This window comes from Gopherus evgoodei, chromosome 3, assembly GCF_007399415.2.
Source record: "Gopherus evgoodei ecotype Sinaloan lineage chromosome 3, rGopEvg1_v1.p, whole genome shotgun sequence".
NCBI lineage: Eukaryota > Metazoa > Chordata > Testudines > Testudinidae > Gopherus > Gopherus evgoodei.
The window spans coordinates 214,351,476-214,373,442 of NC_044324.1; the positions used below are offsets into that span (position 1 = coordinate 214,351,476).

Below are 21,967 nucleotides of genomic sequence, written 5' to 3' on the forward strand. Positions count from 1 at the left end.
AATTTGAGGGTTTAGTTGCCATGGGACTGAACATTTGTAGCCCAGCTACATTTTCATTAGAGCTGGCTGGAAAATGGTGAGTATGTTTGGAGGTGATGGGGTGGTGTGTAAATTGTTTTCCAGAAAATGTTCTCAAAACTCTTGAATTTTGTCAGTGTTCTGCCAAAAAAAAAAATGAAAACATGAAAATATATTAATTTTGAAACCTAAAATGAAGTTGTGTTTTTGTTTTTCATTTTATAAGCTTTTTCTCTCCTTTTCCATTTTTTCTATTTTTTTTTTTGCTGGGGATGGGGAAAGGAAAAACATTTGCTTCAGAAAAAAGAACTCTTTTTAAAAAAATGAATGAATAATTTTGACCAGCTCTGATTTTTGTGTATCTGTTTTGGTCTGGAAAAATTAGGTTGCCCTTTGGCTTTTAAATGGGGACATATGGTGATAATAAGTGTGCTAAGGTGTTAGCTTTAACAGTGAATTATGTCAATGTTGTTACATGTTATGACTGAGATTTTCAAGACTGCTTAAAGGATTTAGGTGGCTGACTTCCACTAAAACTGAAGGGAGTTTGGCGTTCAAATCTCCTAGACAGCTTTGAAAATATCAACATAAAAATTCTGCTTTACTTTGTAGCTAATTTGTATTAAAATATTCTAAGGGAAGGTATATCACAATTGGGTTTCACGACAGCATTGCCTTAAAGCCATAATTTTACAAATGTATTGTTTCTTTTATCTCAAAGGATCACAAAGCATTATAAACAAATTAAACCTATCATCACATCTTTAAGCAAACAAAATTTCCATTGAAGCCAACAGGTGTTTTGTCCAAATAAGGACTGTACAATCAGGCTATACATACCACTGTGAAAACAAATAGGTATCATTTAACCATCCATGAAACAACAGCTATTTAAAAGCCCACATCAATGATACACAACAGTTTAGCAGAGAAAATAAAGAATACATTATTCATCTGAAACTGCACAAGGAATTTCTGGACAAAATGTTGTTGCTCACCGAAGCTGATTAAAAATGTTCCATTGAAACTGTTTTTCAACTGCAAATTGGATGTTGGACTAAATGAATTTTAAAAAAAAGTGTCTGCTTACTGCAGAAAATGGTGACTTCTTGGTGAAAAACTGAAGGTCAAACATTTTTGGCTAGAAACCCAAAACTTTCAATTCAGAAATGTTAAAACAATTCATTTCAACAGCTTTCATCAAAACAAAACTTTTTGACATGGTTGAATTAAAATGGTTAGTTTGGGCTCAGTTTGACATTTAACTGCAGTTCTTTTCTGTGGGCCAGGACTGGACTACATTTCACATGGGTAATGATAATTCTGAGTTGCAATTTGAAAGATGAAAGACCAGCAGTTTATCCTTCAATTAAGCCAAGTCATAGCACAGCGTATGTCGAAAGCTCGATGTTCAGCAGTCTTTCAGGAAGGTTCTTCATTATTTCCTTCCATCTTAGTGACCCTGCCAGCAGGTAGGGGATCTTGGGGGACAACTACTGCACTGGTGGGGTGCAAAATAAACTTTATTAAGAAAATGCAAAAACAGGGAAAATTCAATAGTGAGGGGTATGGGGTTTGTTAAGGCAGACAGTTGGGGAGGGGTTTCTTTTAGTAAATAGTATAGGGGGTTTCAATAGTGGGGTACAATACAGTTGGTAACCAATTAACACTGAAATATAAATGTAACCGGTAGCTAACAATTTCTATGTAAACGGTGTGTGTCACAGCAGCATATAACCAACTAACAGTTATGGGTAAAATGTGTTAAATAACCAACAACTCTAGGTAAAAATGTGTCACAGTAGTGTAAATGTAAAATGTGAGTGTGTCAGAGAGAAAAAGGGTAACCAATGGGGTTTTATGCTAGACTTCAGTAATACAATTGAGGTTTGGCAGCAGTAGGAGCGGGGTGAACACGTAGGGGAAGGGATTAAAACAGAGAGAGAGAAAGAAAGGCAGTGGTAGAGGAATGAGGTTAGGGGATGGGGGAAGAGGAGCATGTGGTGGAGCAGAGACCAAAGGCAGAGGCGCTGCGGAGGGAGATTTAAACTTAGGGAGACACAGAGAGCAGACAGGCTGCAAGTTTAAACAGCAGAGAGACTGCAATGAGTGACTGGGGACCTTGGGGGGAGACACGGGCAAGCTTGGGGGGGGTTAGGGCAGCGGGAAGACAGACTTAACCACAATTATACAGAACACAACAAAATCTTATTTATGATCTAACTTAACCAAGACTACACAAATTAGCAAGTAACAGAACACAATGCAACAATTCTTTTTTTAAACCTAACTTACAGAACACAATACAAACAATTCGTTAAACCTAACTTAACCACAGCTATGCAAAATGAAATTACAACTTATCTAGACTAAGAACCTGATTCTAATAAGTGCACCTTACACTATGCCGATTCTTTGATCGGGAACGGGAGCAGTTCCAGAGGGCAGAGTGGTGTGTACCCAGGGTACAGCCCCCGGGGGAGGTGGGGGTGGCTGCAGCAATGGGGCGGCTGCAAGCCAGCGGCCCAGGATACAGTCCAGGAAGGCACAATTTAGCAGCGGCACAGGCTTATTTTTAGCAGCAAAGACGCTGCGCAGCAAGAAACAGATTACAGATACAGACCAAGGAGTTAGCTTGGGTCTGTCTGCTGGGGAAACAAGGCCAGCAGCTGGGACAGGGGGAGTCTGCAAGAGGGAGTTCTTACCAATCCCCAGGACAGCAGCAAGCATAGAGGCAGGAACAGCAGTAGCATCGGAGGATGGAGAGAGGACTCGATTAGCTTACAATAATCAGGAGATCTCCAGGCACAAATTTGTTGTTCGTGGGAGGGGAGTTTAAAAACAGGGGTACGCTCAAAAACAAACGAGAGTGGGGAGAGGGCCCCCTGAAGACCCCTAGCTGATCAGACGAGGTGGCAAAGCAAGGACCTTCTCCGAGGTCTGATCAGAAAATGTCCGGCTTTAAAGGCAAACTCAGGCAGTTTCCCACCAGTACTTTTGATTGGCTCCTCTTGATACAGGGGAGAGAAGGCAGGGAAAGGCTGCAGGTAAGCATAGGCATGCCTGGGCATGTTCTGAGCCACAGGTATGACTCATATGCTTAATTAGTTGGCCACTTCAGGTCTTGCATTTCTGGGCAGCGCCCCCCACACCGAGCCCTGGTCTGAACAAAGGAGCCAAACAAAGAGGCAAGAAGCCCCTTCCCTAGGCAGAGCAATGGCTCCAGTTAGTCTGTACAAGCCATTCCTATGAATAGGGCTGTGACTTTAGTTAGCACAATGGCCGGGAGGGGCAGCCACACAGGACAAACAGAAAGGAGAGAGGGAAAAAGGAATGCAGCAGGGGGACAGCTGTAACAGACACCTAGATCATTTATCCCAGTAAAATTTCAACATTCACCATATTCTTGGTTACAAATGTGATTTGAATGCATATCCACAATACAATTAGGGGAATAGTCTTCTATCCAGACATAATTCACAATGTTTTCTCATTGTCTTATGACTAAGTTTGAAGACGCAAGAATCAAGCGCTGAATGGTAAGTCAGGAATCAGTCAGTCCTGTTCCAAGCTACTCCTCCCTGCAGCTCCTTTTCACTATGGCATTATTAACCCATTGAGTCATTCCACAAGTTTCCTTCTGTACTGAAATAAATGTATTTTGGGAGGGGGTTAATCTCTTTCTTCAGCACTGAACAATTCCATTCACTCTGATTTCACTATTCTATTCTGACTGAACTGTTTTCCCCTCCGTATCACATCATCACTACCATTGCACAGCCACTGGTGAGCATGTGCAGACCAAATGAGAGAGAAGTCGATATTGATTTATTTCCATTTCTAATATTGCTTTCAAAAAGCATCTGTGCCAAGCTCTCAGGTCTAATCCATTGAAGTTAATACAAAGACTTTACTGGGCTTTTGATCAGGCTCTATGGCCCAGAGCCTCAAAGGTATTTAGGTGCCTACCTCTCACTGAAATAAATGGGATTATCTGAATACTTCTGTGGTGCTTTTACCACCCACAAGAAATATGTTCATACATACAGAACCAGGAGCCTCGCCTTGCCTTTAACCACTAAAAAAAAGCCAATCAGTAGTGAGAAGAAACCCAGACATGACCCAGTTCATGTACAAAGGCAGTCTCTACCCTGCTCCTCCTTCCCCAAAAGCATGGGTAAGTTAAAGGGCCTTTGTAGTATACCCTGAAGGTCAACACTCTCGAGCTACCTTGGACCAAGCAGGGCAGTGAAGTTCCAAAGTTGAGGGACCCTCATGGAGTGCACCTTGCCAGCAGCTCGTTTTCCTATCCATTCTGTCTTGAGGGCTTTCACTGCCTGCAGCTCTGCTATCATTGCAATGTGGGAGAGATGGCCCATCATGCAGACAGGTCACAGGCCATTTAGGGGTTTATAGTTCAGAACAAGTACCTTAAATTCACTGTGGAAACCAATAGGTGACTAGTTCAGATCCCGAGTTTGAGGCGTGTTGCACACCATTTTGTCTCAATATTAGAGATTGGCCTGAACAAACTCTGCTCCGATGCCAATCCACATTCACGTTTAACTCCATGGACTGAAGAATACCACAGGATCTGGCCCATTGTTCTCACCCCACATAGTTTACAGTCTACAGCCCTGACTCTGCCACCAGTGCTGACTGGTTTCTTCCCTCCTAAGTTGTCTCACTGATTTCAGTGGAACTGCTTGCAGGAGCAGAATTGAGCCTTGAATAAGCAGGCAACCCAGAACCCAATGGGAGACTCAGAGGAAAGTTCTGCCTTGAAGGTTTTTTGGTAGCATAAGAGTAGGTGACATCATGTGATATGACATAGGTTAAAGCACACGGGCTTTGCAGGAAAAGGGTAATATTGGCATACATCTAGTGAGACAGGTGAGGTAATATCTTTCATAGGACCAAATTCTGTTGGTGAGAGAGACAAGATTTTCCCCTACACAGAGCTGTTCTTTGGGTCTGGGAAACGTACTCCGAGGGTGACAGCTAAATACAAGGTGGAACAGATTGTTCAGCGTAAGGAGTTAACACATGTTGCAAGAGACCATTCGAGGTGAACTGGGCTGTTAACATCTCTCCTGCAGTCATAGGACAAAGAGGGTTAGTGGGTTACAGATTGTTTTAATGAGCCATAAATCCAGTGTCTCTTCTATGTCCATGATCTTTAGCGTCTAGCAAAGTTATCATATTTTGAAGGTGTTCTGTGGGTTTCCTTTTAGGATGAGGACTGAGACATATGTCCCCTGCTATGATGATTAATACCCGCCCTTCCACAACACATCTTTCAAGATCCCTGGGTCTTATACATGCCTATCACAAAATGTAGCGTACCTTGTCCAGCGCACTAAATGCTCCAGTAACAACTATGTGGGTAAAACAAGATAATCATTATGCTCTCGAATGAACTCACACAGAAAATGATAAAAGACAAAAACACCATATCATGGATGAGTGAACAGTTTTCACAAAGTGATCACTCCATATCTGACCCCTCAGTCCTCAAAAGCTTGTTTCTTTCAGCAAAGAAATTGGTCTAATAGAAGAGATTACCTCACCCACCTTGTCTCTCTAATAGCCTAGGACCAACAAGGTTAAAACAATATTATAAATATACATCTAGTGAAGCCAGGGAAGTTTCTTCTCATTCATACTGGTGTAAGAGAGATCAAAATCAGACCCAGTGAATTTTCAAGAGTGAATTTCGAAAGCAAGGACAGATACCTGACAGGCCAGGATAGGAAGAATTTCAAGCATATTTTGCAGTCTCATGTCCCCATAATCGAGATTAGCCCAAATCAAAATCCTGAGTCTGAACACCAACAGATCTTGGGGGCACTGGACATCAAAAACCAAATCCAGGTCTGAATTTTGCAAACAACCCCTGTTTTAAAAGGGTTGAAAATAGCCTCAGGTCTGAACTCCCCAGCTTTTGGGATGAGTCCCCTGATTTTGTGGAATTTGGGGCAGCGTCTGCTCAGGAGTGTGACCTGAGTGGAGCCTAGCTAGCACTGCCAGGCTGGATGTATCTAAGATGAAGATGTTGTCTCACCTGTCAGTTTTTGGATTTCAGCAGGCTAGTAAGTAACTGCTGGCTTTTCTTCTTTGCAAAAGTCACTGCATAGTTCACAGGGAGAAAGAGAAGTGCCGTGAGGAAGGCTGCAAAGAGAAGAATGCAACTGCGGACATGCTGCTATTTTTAGACACTAGCTCAAGCAGATTTAGCAGAGGTACATAGATGTGAGCTTGGAATCCCACCTCCCAGTTCAGATGTGGACATACCCTTTGTGCACAGCAGACTAGTGCAGGGTAGTTCTTCACCTCAGCTTGTTGCAAACTAAGTATTAGTCTAGATAAGTCCTTACAGTGTTACCATTTTTTTATCTGGTCCACTATATGAAAAACAAAACATGAGGAAAACTCTTCCCCAGATAAAGGCCAGATCTTTTAAGATACTGAGACTGCCAAGAATTTCTGTGCCTTGTGCTTCACTCCCATTGGGTTAAATGTCAACAACCATGACAGCAGTGGGAACCAAAGGTACTCAGCATCTCAGAGGATTGCGCCCTAGATGATTTACTCACATTACAAACTAGAGCTGGGTGATTTTTTTTTCAGCAAATAGTTTATTTGCTGAAAAACAAAGTGTCAGGTTGACCAAACTTATTCATAAATTTGGGTCAAATTCAGAGAAGAGTTTTGACTGGGGGGAACCCACCAGGGTAAAAAAAAATAGTCAAAAAAGTGATTTTAAAAAAATATTTTCAGAACAAAATGTTAACACTTTTTGTTTTGAAATTTAGCAAGAATTAACTTAAACTTAAAAGGGAGGGGACCCAAGAATTAAATGAAACATTTCATTCAAGCTGAATCAATTTCTCCTCCCTCTCACCCAGTTTGGCCACTGAACAGCAAAGTCAATTATCTGCCAAATTCTAATTACAGTAAGGCCTGGCCTAGATTAGAAAAGAATGTGTGTGTTTTCAAATGGGTGATTTTAAATATGTTTTCAAAGCTAGTTATGGTCAACCGTAGTGAGGGGTGGTATCTAAAGTTGACCAGGAGCAGCTACCATATTTTTCAAGATATTGAACCCTGTCATCAGAGGTGCTAAGTGATGTTTAAAAAACACCTTCATTAAAACAAATCGGCGTACACATTTTTTTTTCCAATACTTTTCCCCCCTAAGTCTAGAGAGGGACTAAGAGGGGCAACATATTCAGATGTGCTCGACTGGCTAAAGCTTATCCTACCGGGAGTTATGCAAACATCCTTCCATTTATAAGAAGTTTTTCCCTCAGAGAATCTGTTTGTGTCTGGCTCCTGTTCTTCCCACATCAAGACCGAAGGCTTCTTCATCAGCCCATACATGCCTGTCAAATTGACATGAGATGAGCTGTGTTAACTTTTAAAATTCATTTTCCTGTTATTTCATAATGTTGCTCTGCACACAAATAAAGGAGACATCTACTCTGTATAAAAATAAATATTGCAAATAGCAACTGCATTTAGACAAAAAAATGAGGCAAATCTGAGCCATATAACACTTAACCGTTCTGACACACAGTTAGACATGGATCCAAGCTGGAATCCCGATTCTCCAAAAGTTCTAGCATTACATACTTCATATTAGAGCTGATGATGAAAAGATATTGCAAGAAAATATAGAAACTTTTAATGAAAATATTTCATCAAATTTCAAATCTTTACTATTATGAGCTGTAGCCAAAAAGGGAAATAAAAAAATTATGAAAATCTTCAAATAATTCCATGAAAAATGTTGAAATTCAAAAAAGCTTCAACCAGCTTATTCAAAATATTTCCAATGTTGCATAAAATAAATTGTGAAAAAATAAATACAAAATTGAGAGCAGTCCATTATACTCCAATGTGGCCCCGTCCAGAGAAGTGATGTCAAATTGCTGATAGAAGATCAAACGGATCTTGTGAGTTCATCCAGCAATATTATCAAATATTTATCTTGGGCCTAGAGAATGTCAGAAAATTTCCACTTGAATAAAATTTTATCCAAATGGAAATGGTGTTTTTCAAAGATCATCAGGGTTTTTCCCACTGCAACCCCCCTAGTTAAGAAGTTGCTTTTTCCCATGTAACAATATATAAGCCATATCTACACAACATACTGAGACAAATTCAGTCCTGGTTTAAATGGCTGAAACTCCACAAAGCATAGGAATGGGAGTCAGCAGCTGAGTCTTCTTGGGTACGTCTACACAGCAGCTGGGAAGTGTAATTCCCAGTGCAGGCAGACATATATGAGGTAGTTCTCCTCAAACTAGTTCACTAAATATAGCAGTGTGACCATGGCAGGACAGGCCATGACTTGGGCTAGCCACCCAAGGACAATCCCACCTGACACCCTGGGTATGTCACTGCGGCCACACTATATTTTTAGCCGAAAAGGAGCTAGCATGTATGTCTACTCTAGCTGGGAATTGCATCTTCCTGCTGCTGTGTTGATGTACCCGTTGACTGGCGATGTCATTTAAGCTCTTTGTATTTCCGTTTTTCTGTCTGTGGAACAGGATGTAACAAGTATCAGAAGGTAGCCATGTTAGTCTGTATCCACAAAATCAACCAGGAGTCCGGTGGCACCTCCTCATCAGTTATTGGGAGTGGGCCACATCTACCCTGAATGAATTGGCCCTGTAAGGTAACTCCCTTCTCTTCGTGTGTCAGTATAACAATGCCTGTATCTGTAATTTTTACTCCATGCATCTGAAGAAGTGGGTTTTTACCCATGAAAGCTTATGGCCAAATAAATCTGTTAGTCTTTAAGGTGCCACCGGACTCCTGGTTGACTTTGAGGATGTAACAAAGCACTGATCTCTGAGAACAGGCACAGTCGGTATGTCTGTTATGGCAACATTTCCCCTTTAAGTCTGGGAGTTACTGGGTATTGCAGTCTCCAGACAGGGCACATGATGGTGAGGAATCAGCTGGTCAACCCGTGATTCCCTGCTGGAGACAATATAAGGAGTTCTCCTGGCTCACCCTCAGAAAGTGAGTGGGGAGTTGAAATAAGGCCTTGTGGAAAGTGCTTCTAGGGGGACCTGGCAAGAGGCCTAGGAAAGGTACCAGAGGAAGAGCGTATTCTCTTCCCTCCTAGTTTGTCGAAAGCTGTAAAGGCCTGTGGTGGCTGATAGCAAATGATAGGAGCCGCTTTCCTCTTCTTTTGAATCCTGTTGTGGCACTGAGGTTGCACTTAGGACCGGACTTTGGGCTAACCTGTAGTTTAGCTTTCCCTGGCTGCTGTATCCATCCACCATCTTACTTACATCGGGTCAGTAATACTTATCTTCAGCTGTCATGTGCTTGGAGATATACAGTATTGTGCTTTTCAGCAAAGTATTAGTTGGGATTTATTATTATTCCACCAAACATGCATGTAGCCCACTGTGCATACCACCTGGAGTTAATGGGCAGATTTCCCTCTGGCCCCAGACTATTCTGCCCAAGCACATTTGATATTTTGCTCCTTTTCTTTCTCAGAAAAACTGAGCTTTGACTGAAAGTATCTTACTTATACACACACACACACACACACACACACACACACACACACACACACACACACACACACACACACCGCCTCTCCCACCTCTTGGCTGTGTTGTCAGTCATGTTGTAATATTTTAGATCATGTAGCTCAATATGACTGATGCAACCAGACATGCACTGCTCTCTGGTGTTATGGCTCATGAATAAAAATTCTGGAGGAGCTTCCTCGGAGAAGGCTAAAAAGGAGAAGTGCAGCTAGAAAGTGAACCCTCTGACGCATTTTATTTAGAGCATAGCCCAGTGGATAGAAAGGGGTGTGAGTTAAGAGCTGGGTTACAGCCTTACCCGGAATTTCCCTACTTTTGTATATTGTGATCTGAGCTGTGTCACTTCATCATCCTAACTTCATGTGGCTTTACTTTCTATTACTATAATTGTAGCTTTTGAAAGGGACGCTATCAATTTAAAAGTCATAGTTCTGTCTGCAGCCTTTTTTTCCCACCTACTATTGTTATAAGTATTACCTGACATCTCTTGTTTCTGAATGAAACTGGGTTTTAGGGGCGGGGGAGGAATGTTTCCCTGGTTTTTAGTTTATTTGCGTTGTGCATTAAAGCAGCACTCTGTGTATAGTCAGTAGAGCCGGTCAAGAATCTTCCATCAATGTTTGGTTGGTTGGCAGGGGGAAGGGGGGTTGACAGAAAATGTGGTTTTGCAAAATTGAAATTAAGATGGAAATTTTCCAATTTTTGATCAGTTCTAATAGTCAGTTTCACTCTTATCACTCAATAATCAGTCGGTTTCCCCAGTTCTTTGTGTGACTCTTTCACACTGCCACAGCAAAGAGAAATTTTATTTTAAATGTAAATGCAAAACCACAAGTATTGGCAGTGAGGCAAAGGGGCAGGTATAGTCCCTGAACCCAGTTTTAGCTCTGCATTAACTACATCTCAATTAATTTGATTATGCCATTTAAGTACATTTCCATCCATTTCTAAGTTGGTTGGCGGTGTTTGGACTTTTAGCGATAATACTGCACTATTAATAGAGAAGGACCTTTTGGTTACAAAACCAAAATTCTCTGGGCAATATGATCTGTTAGCATGTCTTTAGGGATGAAGTGGTTGGTGGTGCAGATGTCTCATCTAGGCTCTCTGTACAGGGGAGAATTTTTTCCCATTTGAATAGATGCGTGCTTGTGAAGAAAGGCATGATATTTGTGCAGGAAGAAGTGTGCTTGCTAATTCATTATTTACAATTTGTTAATCACTATTATTTATTTATGAATTCTTCTGTGTAAAGAATTTAATCCATCCAATCGGGGATCAGGAACAATACCATGTGACGTAGGTGGTCCGTTTCACACACTGACTATCAAATAGTCAAAAAGAAGAGGCTTCAAACAGATCCTAGCTTTTAAATTATTTGGCCAAACTATTCTTTGAATATTTCTGAATACCAAATGCAGTCACACCTGTCAGGATGCGTTGTTCATAAGCAGAAAGAAGGCTCAATCTTTCGGATAATTTGTTACCAGTAAAAATAATCCAACCAGCTACAGACAAGAGTAAAATCTAGGAAGTTTATTATTTTGCATTTTCCTTTACCATTGATGAAACTCAAAATTTTTAATAGGCAAAACTTTCTTTATGTGTACACATCATTCAACAGCTTGACAAAGAGCTGCCTCCTCCGGCAAACAGCGGGTCAACCTTTCAACTGATATAAACTGGCATCATTTTATTGAAGTCAATGGAGCTTGGCCAGTTTACACCAGCTGAAGATCTGGCTCTCACCTAATATCTTTAAGAACTGCAATACCACATACTGTACTTCTGAGGCAATTCCTCACCTGACTTTTCTAGGAAAATAGAGGAACAATTTCACTCCAACAGAGAGGCTCCCAGGATTGAGTTGTCTGCAGGTCAGACCTAATCCAATATACTGCAGTTACTAGAATACTGAAGGGGAATTTGTTCATGCCGGTCTCGTGTTATTGAAAAGGCCTCAATAATTCTGCTGTCTGGGTTTGTTACATGGGAGTTTGCAGCACAATAAGTCTCAGAAAAACAGTTTACTAGTTATACCTAGAAATTCAGTACAGTAATTTTAAAAAAAATAATCTACATAGAATTTTTAAAAAAAAAATTCCATAATAGTCATGAGGTATTTCTCAACCACCAATTCTTATTATGCATTAATGACATTAATTATGTAAAAATGCTTCTGTGTTAGAGCTGGTTGACAATTTTCCATCTAAACTGTTTTTAAATTTAGAAGAAGTTTTCCTGCTCTAATTAGGTGGTATTCATCTAGGGCACACATTCCTATTGCATCGAGCTTGCAGGTATCCGCAGAGCTTTACAGCAAACAGAACTTTTTATGGCTCACTTCACGATTTGCCTTGTTCATGGATCTCCTCCTAGCTCCTTTGGACATCTTGGTGAAATTCTCCTGTGTAATACAGGTCAGAGGTCAGGTTAGATGATCACAAATATCCCATCTGGCCTTAAAATCTATGATCCTATGAGGTGGTGAGCACGGACAAGTGACTCAACCTTTTACAGGATGAAGTCTGGATGGATGCTTAGGCCTGTAAACCCACAGAGCACTGAGTGGAATCGCCAGCTATCAGAGGTTTCATTCAAGGTACCTTTTGCTGTAGCCTTCCAAAAAAGCAATGCTGTCGTTCTCACTTCTCAACTTATACAGTGAAGCTACATGCTGCCATGTCAGACACCCAGGGCGATGCTTCAACCAGACGCCGCCTCCCCCCCCCCCCCAGGATACAAGATGAGACTGCCTACAGAGCATTCTCAGCTGGGGGGGGGCTGCAGAACACAGCTGTCTGAGCAGGAATCAGAGGAGGGCTGAAGCAGCTGCAGGTGTGATTTATCTTCAGGGGAAAATGTGTTGTGAGGGATGAGAGCTTCTGATCCATATTGGCTCTGCCCACTGCTCTTGCTGCTTTTAACTATTTTTAAATTGTGTGTTTACTCTCCTGTCCAGGGCTCTTAGAGCTCAGGAAGGGGGGCTATTTGAGTGGAGTATATTTTTAAATTTGAGAGGTAGTTACAAGAGCCCTTAAAGGAGTTAAGGGCTGCACTCCCATTAAAAGTCCATGGGAGTTAGATGTCTAAACTCCTTAGGGACTTCTGAAAATCTCACCCTAAATAAATATGGCAAAAAGTGTATCATGCTCAGATGCCTTTAAAAATGCTTTGGATGGAAAGCACCATCCAGAACACATGCTGTCCTAAAACAGGTCGACTTTCATGGCTTCGCATCAGCTGACAACAGTACAGTCAGCTCTAGCTATGTTATTATATGGCTCTAGTCCCTGTAGTATCTGAGTGCCTCACACACACTGCTTACAACACACCTGTGAGACAGAGAGGTATTATAGATGGGGGCCAATTTTCAAAGATCAATGCATAATGTTTGTACATACACATATACTAAGGGCATAAGTAGAGTTATAAATCCTAGCTACTAGTATTTACACCTCCAAGTGCCTCCTCCTCCTTCCACCTCCCAATTGGGGAGGGATAGCTCAGTGGTTTGAGCACTGGCCTGCTTAAACCCAGGGTTGTGAGTTCAGTCACTGAGAGGACCACTTCAGGGATCTGAGGTAAAAATCTGTCTGAGAATTGGTCCTGCTTTGAGCAGGGGGTTGGACAATATTGTCATAACCTTAGTCCCAGATTTGGATCTTAGCATCCAAAATATGGGGGTTAGCATGAAAACCTCCAAGCTTAGTTACCAGCTTGGACCTGGTACCTGCTGCCACCTGAAAAACCTTCCCTGGGGACCCCAAGACCCAAATCCCTTGAGTCTCACAACAAACGGAAATAATCCTTTTTCCCTTCCCCCCTCCAGGTGCTCCTGGAGAGATACACAGACACAAGCTCTGTGAATCCAAACAGAGTGACTCCCCCTCTCCATTCCCAGTCCTGGAAACAAAAAGTACTTTCCTATTCCCCCAGAGGGAATGCAAAATCAGGCTAGCAAATTCAACACACACACAGATCTCCCCTGATTTCTTCCTCCCACCAATTCCCTGGTGAGTACAGACTCAATTTCCCTGAAGTAAAGAAAAACTCCAACAGGTCTTAAAAGAAAGCTTTATATAAAAAGAAAGAAAAATACATACAAATGGTCTCTCTGTATTAAGGTGACACAATGCAGGGTCAGTTGCTTAAAAGAATATTGAATAAACAGCCTTATTCAAAAAGAATACAAATCCAAGCACTCCAGCACTTATATTCATGCAAATACCAAAGAAAAGAAACCATATAACTTACTATCTGATCTCTTTGTCCTTACACTTAGAAACAGAAGACTAGAAAGTAGAAACTACTTCTCCAAAGCTCAGAGAAAGCAGGCAGACAGACAACAAAGACTCAGACACAAACTTCCCTCCACCCAGAGTTGAAAAAATCCGGTTTCCTGATTGGTCCTCTGGTCAGGTGCTTCAGGTGAAAAATCTGTCTGAGAATTGGTCCTGCTTTGTGCAGGGGGTTGGACAATATGATCTCTTTTAACCCTGATATTCCATGATTTGCTTGTGAAAAGGGCCTCATTTTCAGAGGTGCACTCCCATTGCGTTCAGGATTTCTTTTGCCTTATTCAGTCATAGGGTATGTCTACATCTACAATTTTGCAGCGCTGGTTGTTACAGCTGTATTAGTACAGCTGTATAGGGCCAGCGCTGCAGAGTGGCCACACTTACAGCAACCAGTGCTGCAAGTGGTGTTAGATGTGGCCACACTTCAGCGCTGTTGGGCGGCTTCAAGGAGGGTTCGGGGAACGCGAGAGCAAACCGGGGAAGGAGACCAGCTTTGCCGCGGTTTGCTCTAGCGTTCCCCGAACCCCCCTGCAAACCGCAGGGAAGGAGACCTGCTTGCTCGGGATTCGGGGAACGCGAGAGCAAACCGCAGGGAAGGAGACCTGCTTGCTTGGGGATTCGGGGAACGCGAGAGCAAACCGCAGGGAAGGAGACCTGCTTGCTCGGGGGTTCGGGGAACGCGAGAGCAAACCGGGGAAGGAGACCTGCTTGATTACCAGAGGCTTCCTCAGGTATGCTGGGATACCTGCTTATTCCACGGAGGTCAAGAAAAGTGCTGGTAAGTGTCTACACTTGATTACCAGCGCTGGATGACCAGCGCTGGATCCTCTACACCCGAGACAAAACGGGAGTACGGCCAGCGCTGCAAACAGGGAGTTGCAGCGCTGGTGATGCCCTGCAGATGTGTACACCTCCTAAGTTGCAGCGCTGTAACCCCCTCACCAGCGCTGCAACTTTGTGATGTAGACAAGCCCTTAATGTCTATTACTTGACTACCAAGACTGAATCAGCATAAAGGCTCCATCCCTCAGATCCTTAAACATGAGATAACTCCACAGTCTTTAATTGTATGACTAATCAGAAAAGGGATGGCAAAAGGGGGAAGAGAGCCTTGCAGATGAAAGCATGGTATCTGTGACAAACTAATATTGCAAGAACAGCTTGTCCTTTCAGAGAGGTGTGGCTGGTCTAGTGCCTTGAGCATAGGGCTAGAAGCCAGCAGTTCCTCAGGGCTCATGACAGCTCTTCCAGTGAATTACTATATGACCTTGGCCACGTCACTTATAGCCAAATGTGGCCAATGGAGTCCTCAGACTTAGGTTCTGACAATAAGCACATTCCAATTGTTTTTAACCACTGTGATGGAGTACAGGATGAGAGATTGTCTGTCAGATAATGGGGCTCCAGACTATTTAGATGTTAACTCAATTAATGTCCACAATACCCTTGTGAGGTAGGTATTGCCAATTCCTATTTATTAGATGAGCAGAGTGAGACTGGTGGTCAATGATTTGGGGGTCCCATATTCATACATCATATTCATACACTCCTTACCCTACTGAAGTCTTGCTGTTAACTGCAGTGGGGCTAATATTTCACTGCAGCTATGTCCTGAACGTATTCAGAAGACATAAAGCACTACAGGTGTTGAATATCATAAATCCTACGGTATTTTGAATGAAAGAGACTTAGGCACCAAGGAAGAAGAAAGCAGCAATTAGGTGAGTGATGGGAAGAAGTTGCATGAGCAATATGAAAAGCTGCGTGAAGAAGAAATAGAGTACAGTGGAGAAAAAGGAGAGGAAAAAACTGTACAAGGGAGAGGGAATGAGTGTGAAATTGGAAAATAAAACTAATTAAATAAATCAGAATAGGACTGACAGAGGCTGAAGGAAAGTGAATCAAACCCCAAGAGACAGTCTGCCATCCCGTGCAACTGCACGGGGGTCTCAGGACTGACACACGGAATACGCTGATGGTGTTTGGCCCAGAATGTGGAAAAAGCAGAATGAATAAAGAGTATGGAGGAGAAAAGAAAAGAGGGGACCTCTCAAGAGGCTGAGGATGTTTAGGGACAGCCAGGGAAAAGGCTGGTACAAGAAATGCAACAACAGAAAGTAATACATGGAGAAGGAATGAACCATCTGAGGAAATGAGCTATCCTTGAACACAGAAACGGCTGAGATCTTCTATATAAAACATTGCAAAGTGGTCTCCTTGGTGATCCGCCTGGAGTCTCCCCAGAAGCTCCAACAGAAGTAGAATGCAAGGCCCTGATCCCACAGTCAGCTCTTTGCTGTGGAGTGCTGTGTACACACACACACCGAGCCCTGCTGAAGTCAATGGGCTCCATGGGGATCTGCCCACAGGGAGCTCACTGCAGGATCAGAGCCCAGGTTCCCAGCTTCTGAGAGACACAGGCCAGCACGGATGCATGACACTTGTGCTCAGATCTGCACTGGTTACCATTCAAGCCGCGGATGATGATCTTTAAAATCTGAACACTCTGGGATTGGATTGTCTGAAACCATCTTTCACCCAGTACCCTGCCCTGGCCATTAAGATCATCTGAGAAATCTGAGAACTGCATGTTAGCAGAGTGCTCTTGCTTGAGAGCTGCAGCCTCTGGAACTCGCTGGACTTGGCAAAAGCTAGGGCAGGATGCAACAATTACTGATTTTCGTTTAGCATTTGACTAACCCTTTACCTATTGTTCCTTAACTCCTGTATTTAGGATGGCTGGGTCACACTGTGACAAGCACTATAGGAATTAATCAAGCTAACAGAAAAGAGTTGTGTTTTATTTTGCCTGTATCTTTTCTGCAGTGGGGAGGGGCTGCTTCACATCCATATTAAGCTTTAAGAATTGCCTCAGTTTTAACTTGCTTTCCTGTGCTACCCTCCAGGCTTCACTTTGCAGCCAGCATTGAAGGTCATAAAACAAGAGACAACAGTTCCAGGCAATATGTCTAGACAACAGCACAAACAGGAGTAGCAGCAGTCTCTCTAGCAGCTGGATCCCAGATCATTCATACACAGGGTCAGCAACTCTTGTAATACTGGATGTTTTTCCTAGAGCTCCGGCTCCTGGAGGTGTGTGATTTGGTGAGACTCTCTCTCTCTCTCTCTCTCTCTGTAAAAGAAACATGTTTCTAGCTCTCATGGATGCAGAGAAAAACTTGAAAAGGTGCCACGAGTGCACCCTAAAGGCTCAAAAGCCAGAAGACAAATAAAAAGGACCCAACATTTCTTTTAAAAAAAAATCATTATTTTTAAACCAGTCTCATAATTTTGGGGCACCTGACTCATGTTTTTCTGAACACTGGGGACTGGCAAAACTGAATGCATGTAGAGAAATACAGGAATGTGTAACACATGTCAGCACAAGGAGCTGGAGCATGCATGCATGACACAGGACATATGCAAGCATATCTTTAACTAGAACTGCTCCTTGCATGATCTTAGCATCAAATCTTGACAGATTCATGGATTTTGAGGCCAGAAGGGACCACTCAGATCATCAAGTCTGACTTCCTTCATAACACAGGCCATAGACCTCACCCACTTGCTTGCTTGCTTGTATGCATTGTGTGATGTCTATGTAATGCTGCCTTTTTTCCAGTATGAAAAGGCACCTGGATAATTGAGTGTCACTAGCTTGAGCTATGTATCCAGCTCCTCTTCTGAAAAAAAATGCATGACTAATTTCTTAAGTATATATATCTTCCTACTATATTTTCCAATGCATGCATCTGATGAAGTGGGTTTTAGCCCATGAAAGCTTATGCTCAAATAAATTTGTTAGTCCCTAAGGTGCCACAAGGACTCCTTGTTCTTTTTTAAGACATGAAGAAACCTATTAGCCATGTAGACTGATTATATCTTCCCCTCCTCCTTAGACAAAATGGCTCCCTTACATGAGGTATTCTCGTCATCTGGAGATGATAGTAAATAGTCATACTATACACACACTGCTGTCAATAGGACTACTGGTACAAGCAACTGCTCACTAATGTCACTGAGGATTTGTCCCAAAATATTTACAGACTCTAGCAAAGCATATTGGACCTACAGCAACACCTTTGGAGATCATAATGCTTGCAGGGATTCTGGTAGAGTTTATAAACCCATGAGGACTCCTGCACAGATTGCAACATGACCAAGGCATCTGGTTAATTTCATAAAATACCCAACAATTCCATACAGGTTTACGTTACATCTGACTTTGTCTAGCTTCAGATTCTAGCCACTGGATTGTGTTAGACCTTTCTTTGATAGACTGAAGAGCCCGTTATTAAATATTTGTTTCCCATGTAGGTACTTATAGACTGTAATCAAGACACCGCTTAACCTTTTTTTTTTAAGTTAAATAGATTGAATTCCTTGAGGCTATCACTATAAGGCATGTTTTCTAATGCTTTTATCATTCTGGTGGCTCTCCTCTGAACCCTCTCCAATTTATCAACATCTTTCTTGATTTGTGGGAGCCAAAGCTTGTCTCCTGATCTCTAATAGTTAAAGATTGGCATCAGCACTGAAGTTTGAGGTTTCATATCCCTTCCAAAAATGTTTGTTAGTATCAACAATTATAACTCTAGATATTTTTGAATTTTATTTGTGCATTTTGATTTCTAATGAGGCGTCTACGTAAACCACTAGCCACATGTACAACCCCTTACAAAGATCCATTCAAATTCAGCGGGCATGGTGCCTGTGTTAGAATGGATACTTCCCCTCAAACATAAACCTAAAATTCTCCCTCTTTGATTGAACACCCCTCCTGGCTAGACAGAGCCGAGAGCATGAAGAAACCTTGCAATATTGGGCTCTGCCAACCAACCACTGAAGTAAGTTCCAGAGCTGATTAGCCCTTGCTCAAAATCTCACTGCCAAACCCCTCAGATTTAAACCGAGGGATTGTTAACCAAACACTTTTGCTGTTCTTAACTCTTACAGTAACAATGAGAGAGACCGTGTTGCCAGCAGCGGATTAGCCACTGGGCCAACAGGCCCATACCCAGGGGCCCCAGCCAATTGGGAGGCTCCAGAAAAATGCCGCCATCCTGTGCCCCAACCCCGATCCCTGGCAGAAGCCCCTGTGCCCCAACCCAGGTAACAGCGCCAGGCAGCTGGGGCAGGGGAAGCCCCTGAATCCCAACCCTGCACCCTGGCAGAAGGCCCCATGCTCCAACCTAGGTAACAGCGCCAGGTAGCTGGGGCAGGGGAAGCCCCTGCACTCCAATCCCGCTCCCAGCAGAAGGCCCCATGCTCCAACCCAGGTAACAGCGCCAGGCAGCTGGAGTGGGGGAATCCCCTGCACCCCAACCCCGCTCCCCAGCAGAAGTGCCGGGCGGGGTGGGGGAAACCCAAGTATCCAGACCCCGGCTGCGGCTCTGGGACTGGAGGAGCTCTCACTCTCTGCTGTGGCCCCAGGGCCATGGCAGGGGGGCAGAGCTTCTTCGGTATTGTGAGGGGAGGGCAGAAAGGAGAAAATGGGTTGCAGGCTGCAGGGGGAGCAGAATGGGGCCAGCGCATGGTTGGAAGAGGGGCAGGGCCATGGGGGGGAAGGGGTAGCCGAGGGGCAGAATTGCAGGCAGAAGGCATGGGGAGAGTCCCCCTGCTTGCTCTGGCCCAGGGCCCCATGAAACCTTAATCCCCCTCTGGGGGTTGGCATTACCAGGGCCCCAATTCTTTAGCACTTTGTAGTTCACTACTGGGACTTTTAAAAATTGCATCCAGAAACACACTGGCAGAGTTCCAAGCACAGGTGTTGTGTGTTCTCTGAGAGAAATAAACCTCAACAGCCTGCCCGCCTCTGCCAGTCCCAGGTGATGTTTATGAACTGTCTTCAAGTTTAGCCCCCATGTCATTTAATCTGGCAACAACCCAGCCATGGATAATTGTGGTGAGGTCCAGCTCAGAAAGCAAAACGCTGCAATCTTTTAGCCACCTGCAGGTGTTAGCCAACTGCAATCTTGTAGCCAGCAGTGCTTTTGGCTGAGGATCTAACATGGCCCCCTCCCCCATCCTCCCCCCACGTTTTGGATCTGTGTAACAAAAGCCAGGCAGGTTTTTTTTGCCCAGGGCACTGACCAAACCTCTTGAATCTCTTGCTCTTTCTCCCAGCCTGTCAACCTTACCTCTGCAGAGGTGACCCCCGCCCTCTATGCCCATGTGCACATCTGCCATGGAATGCAGGAGCAGAGAATCTGCACAACAAATGGCTCAATCCCTTTCATTCCTGGGGCTGCTCACAACTGGTGCAGTGGAACTGTTACCAATCCTGCTGCTAGGGTGACCAGATGTCCCAATTTTATAGGGACAGTCCCGATTTTTGGGTCTTTTTCTTATATAGGCTCCTATTACCCCTCACCCCCGTCCTGATTTTTCACACTTGCTGTCTGGTCACCCTATCTCCACAAGCGCTAGGGCAGAGTTTGCCCTTTAGTGCATGCGAACTAGCAGTGAAACTGACTAGTCTGTTTTCCTCATCTTAGCAGAACAGAATGGAAAACAATAAATATATCTAGTGTCTCCCTAGTTTGCTGGTAACGTGGGACCCTCACACACACATGTGCTCTTTGGGTCATTTCTAATATTGTGATAATCCACAGTCTTGCCATAAATATTACCTTTCAGAGATAAGTGCTTTTCTATCAAGGTTTTCATTGTCATCTTATACTCGTCCTCAGTTATAGGGAGTTGTGCCAGCGTCATGTCTGGAGAATACTCCTCCTTCAGAACCTTTGCCCACTTTCTTTCAGGTGGCCAGCATGCAGCAGACACTCTGAAACCTGCCTTGTCCAGGTTCCTGGCAAATGTCCGTCCGATGGAGCTGTTGGACACTAGAATCATAACAGCTCTCCCTTTTATGTCAATATTTCTCTCCATTTTCTTCACAATCCCCAAGGAGAAAACGATGACAAAGCAGGTGAGGAATGTAGTGCAGATGCACACGAAAGCATAAAGGAAGCAGGAGAGGACCAAGGCAAGCATTAAATCTGCAGCTACCAGGAAGAATTGTCTAAAAGCGAATGCCATCGTTCAAAGAATTAGCCTGCTCCTCGCTCAGATGTCTGCTGAGAAATCTGGTAGGAGTCACAACACGCAGTTATGCTATTATGAAGCCAGCCAGCATTGCAAAACATGCAGAGGCAAGCCACAGCTTCACTAGAAGGATGAATCATTGTTCTGGATAGAACAAGAAATATGATTTCCAAACTGTATACATTTCAGCAGACGACTGATTGACTCATGATAGTTGACATTGCTACATTGTACATTTCATGGTCTACGAGGTTGAAATCTAAGAATTCTGTTCACAGGGGAATTACAAACAAGTCTTCACCAGGGCCAGTGATGGATCTTGTTTGTTTTTAAATAATAACTTTTCAGGGGCTTTTTCTGAAATACTGTGTCAGAGAGAAATTGTGGAAGGCTCAGGCAGAATTATAAGAGCTGCAATATTCCCAGTATCTTATTGGTATTCTTAAATCTATCACTCTCTATTCTGCAGTAAACCTGGCTAAAACCCAAGAGAACAGTATTGAGATTTTGCCCGTATGCAACCAATTTTGTTTTAGTTGTAAAATATCCTGTGTGGAGAACATTTTGCCTCCTATTTGCGGGGACTTCCAAACTTGAAAATTTTGGTAGTGGCTAATTTACCTTAGAGAGGAGATGAGTAAGTGGGAACATGAGAAAGTTATATACTCTAATAAGTGGTATAGAGAAGGTAGGCTGGGCTCTGCTCTGCACTACTCATAGTACATTAACAAGGGGCCATCCATTGATATTGACAGGGAGTATATTTAAAACCGATTAAAGGAAATACTTTTTCAGGCTGTATATAATTAGTCTGTGGGACTCATGGCCATATCTGAGGCCAAGCACGTAGCAAAATTCGAAAAATGGCCAGATATTTATCTGAACAACAAGACTATCCAGCATTGTTACGGTAAATATATATTTTTAAATTAATGAATTCTGAAATGGATAGAAACTCTCATGTTTCAGGGCATCCCAATCTTTGTAGGGATCAAGAGGCAACTTTTCCTAGAGACCAGT

The 21,967-nt window shown here is 43.1% G+C and overlaps 1 protein-coding gene across 6 annotated transcripts; it reads right to left on the minus strand.

The window, feature by feature from the left end:
- Positions 1–227: 227 nt before the first annotated feature.
- LOC115649232 lies at positions 228–21,139 on the minus strand. Of its 6 annotated transcripts, none has more exons than XM_030558015.1 (4): positions 20,533–21,139; positions 7,284–7,403; positions 6,083–6,147; positions 228–1,514 (listed from the first exon to the last, which is right to left on the minus strand). In XM_030558015.1, exons 1-3 carry the CDS (start codon positions 20,939–20,941, stop codon positions 6,086–6,088), a joined length of 591 nt encoding a protein of 196 aa, XP_030413875.1. In that variant the 5' UTR covers positions 20,942–21,139; the 3' UTR covers positions 228–1,514; positions 6,083–6,085. The 6 variants fall into 6 exon arrangements, with proteins under 6 accessions (XP_030413875.1, XP_030413874.1, XP_030413872.1 ...); XM_030558014.1 differs by having other exon boundaries at positions 228–1,519; positions 20,533–21,138; XM_030558012.1 differs by having other exon boundaries at positions 6,083–6,189; positions 20,533–21,137.
- Between the last annotated feature and the right edge of the window lie 828 nt (positions 21,140–21,967).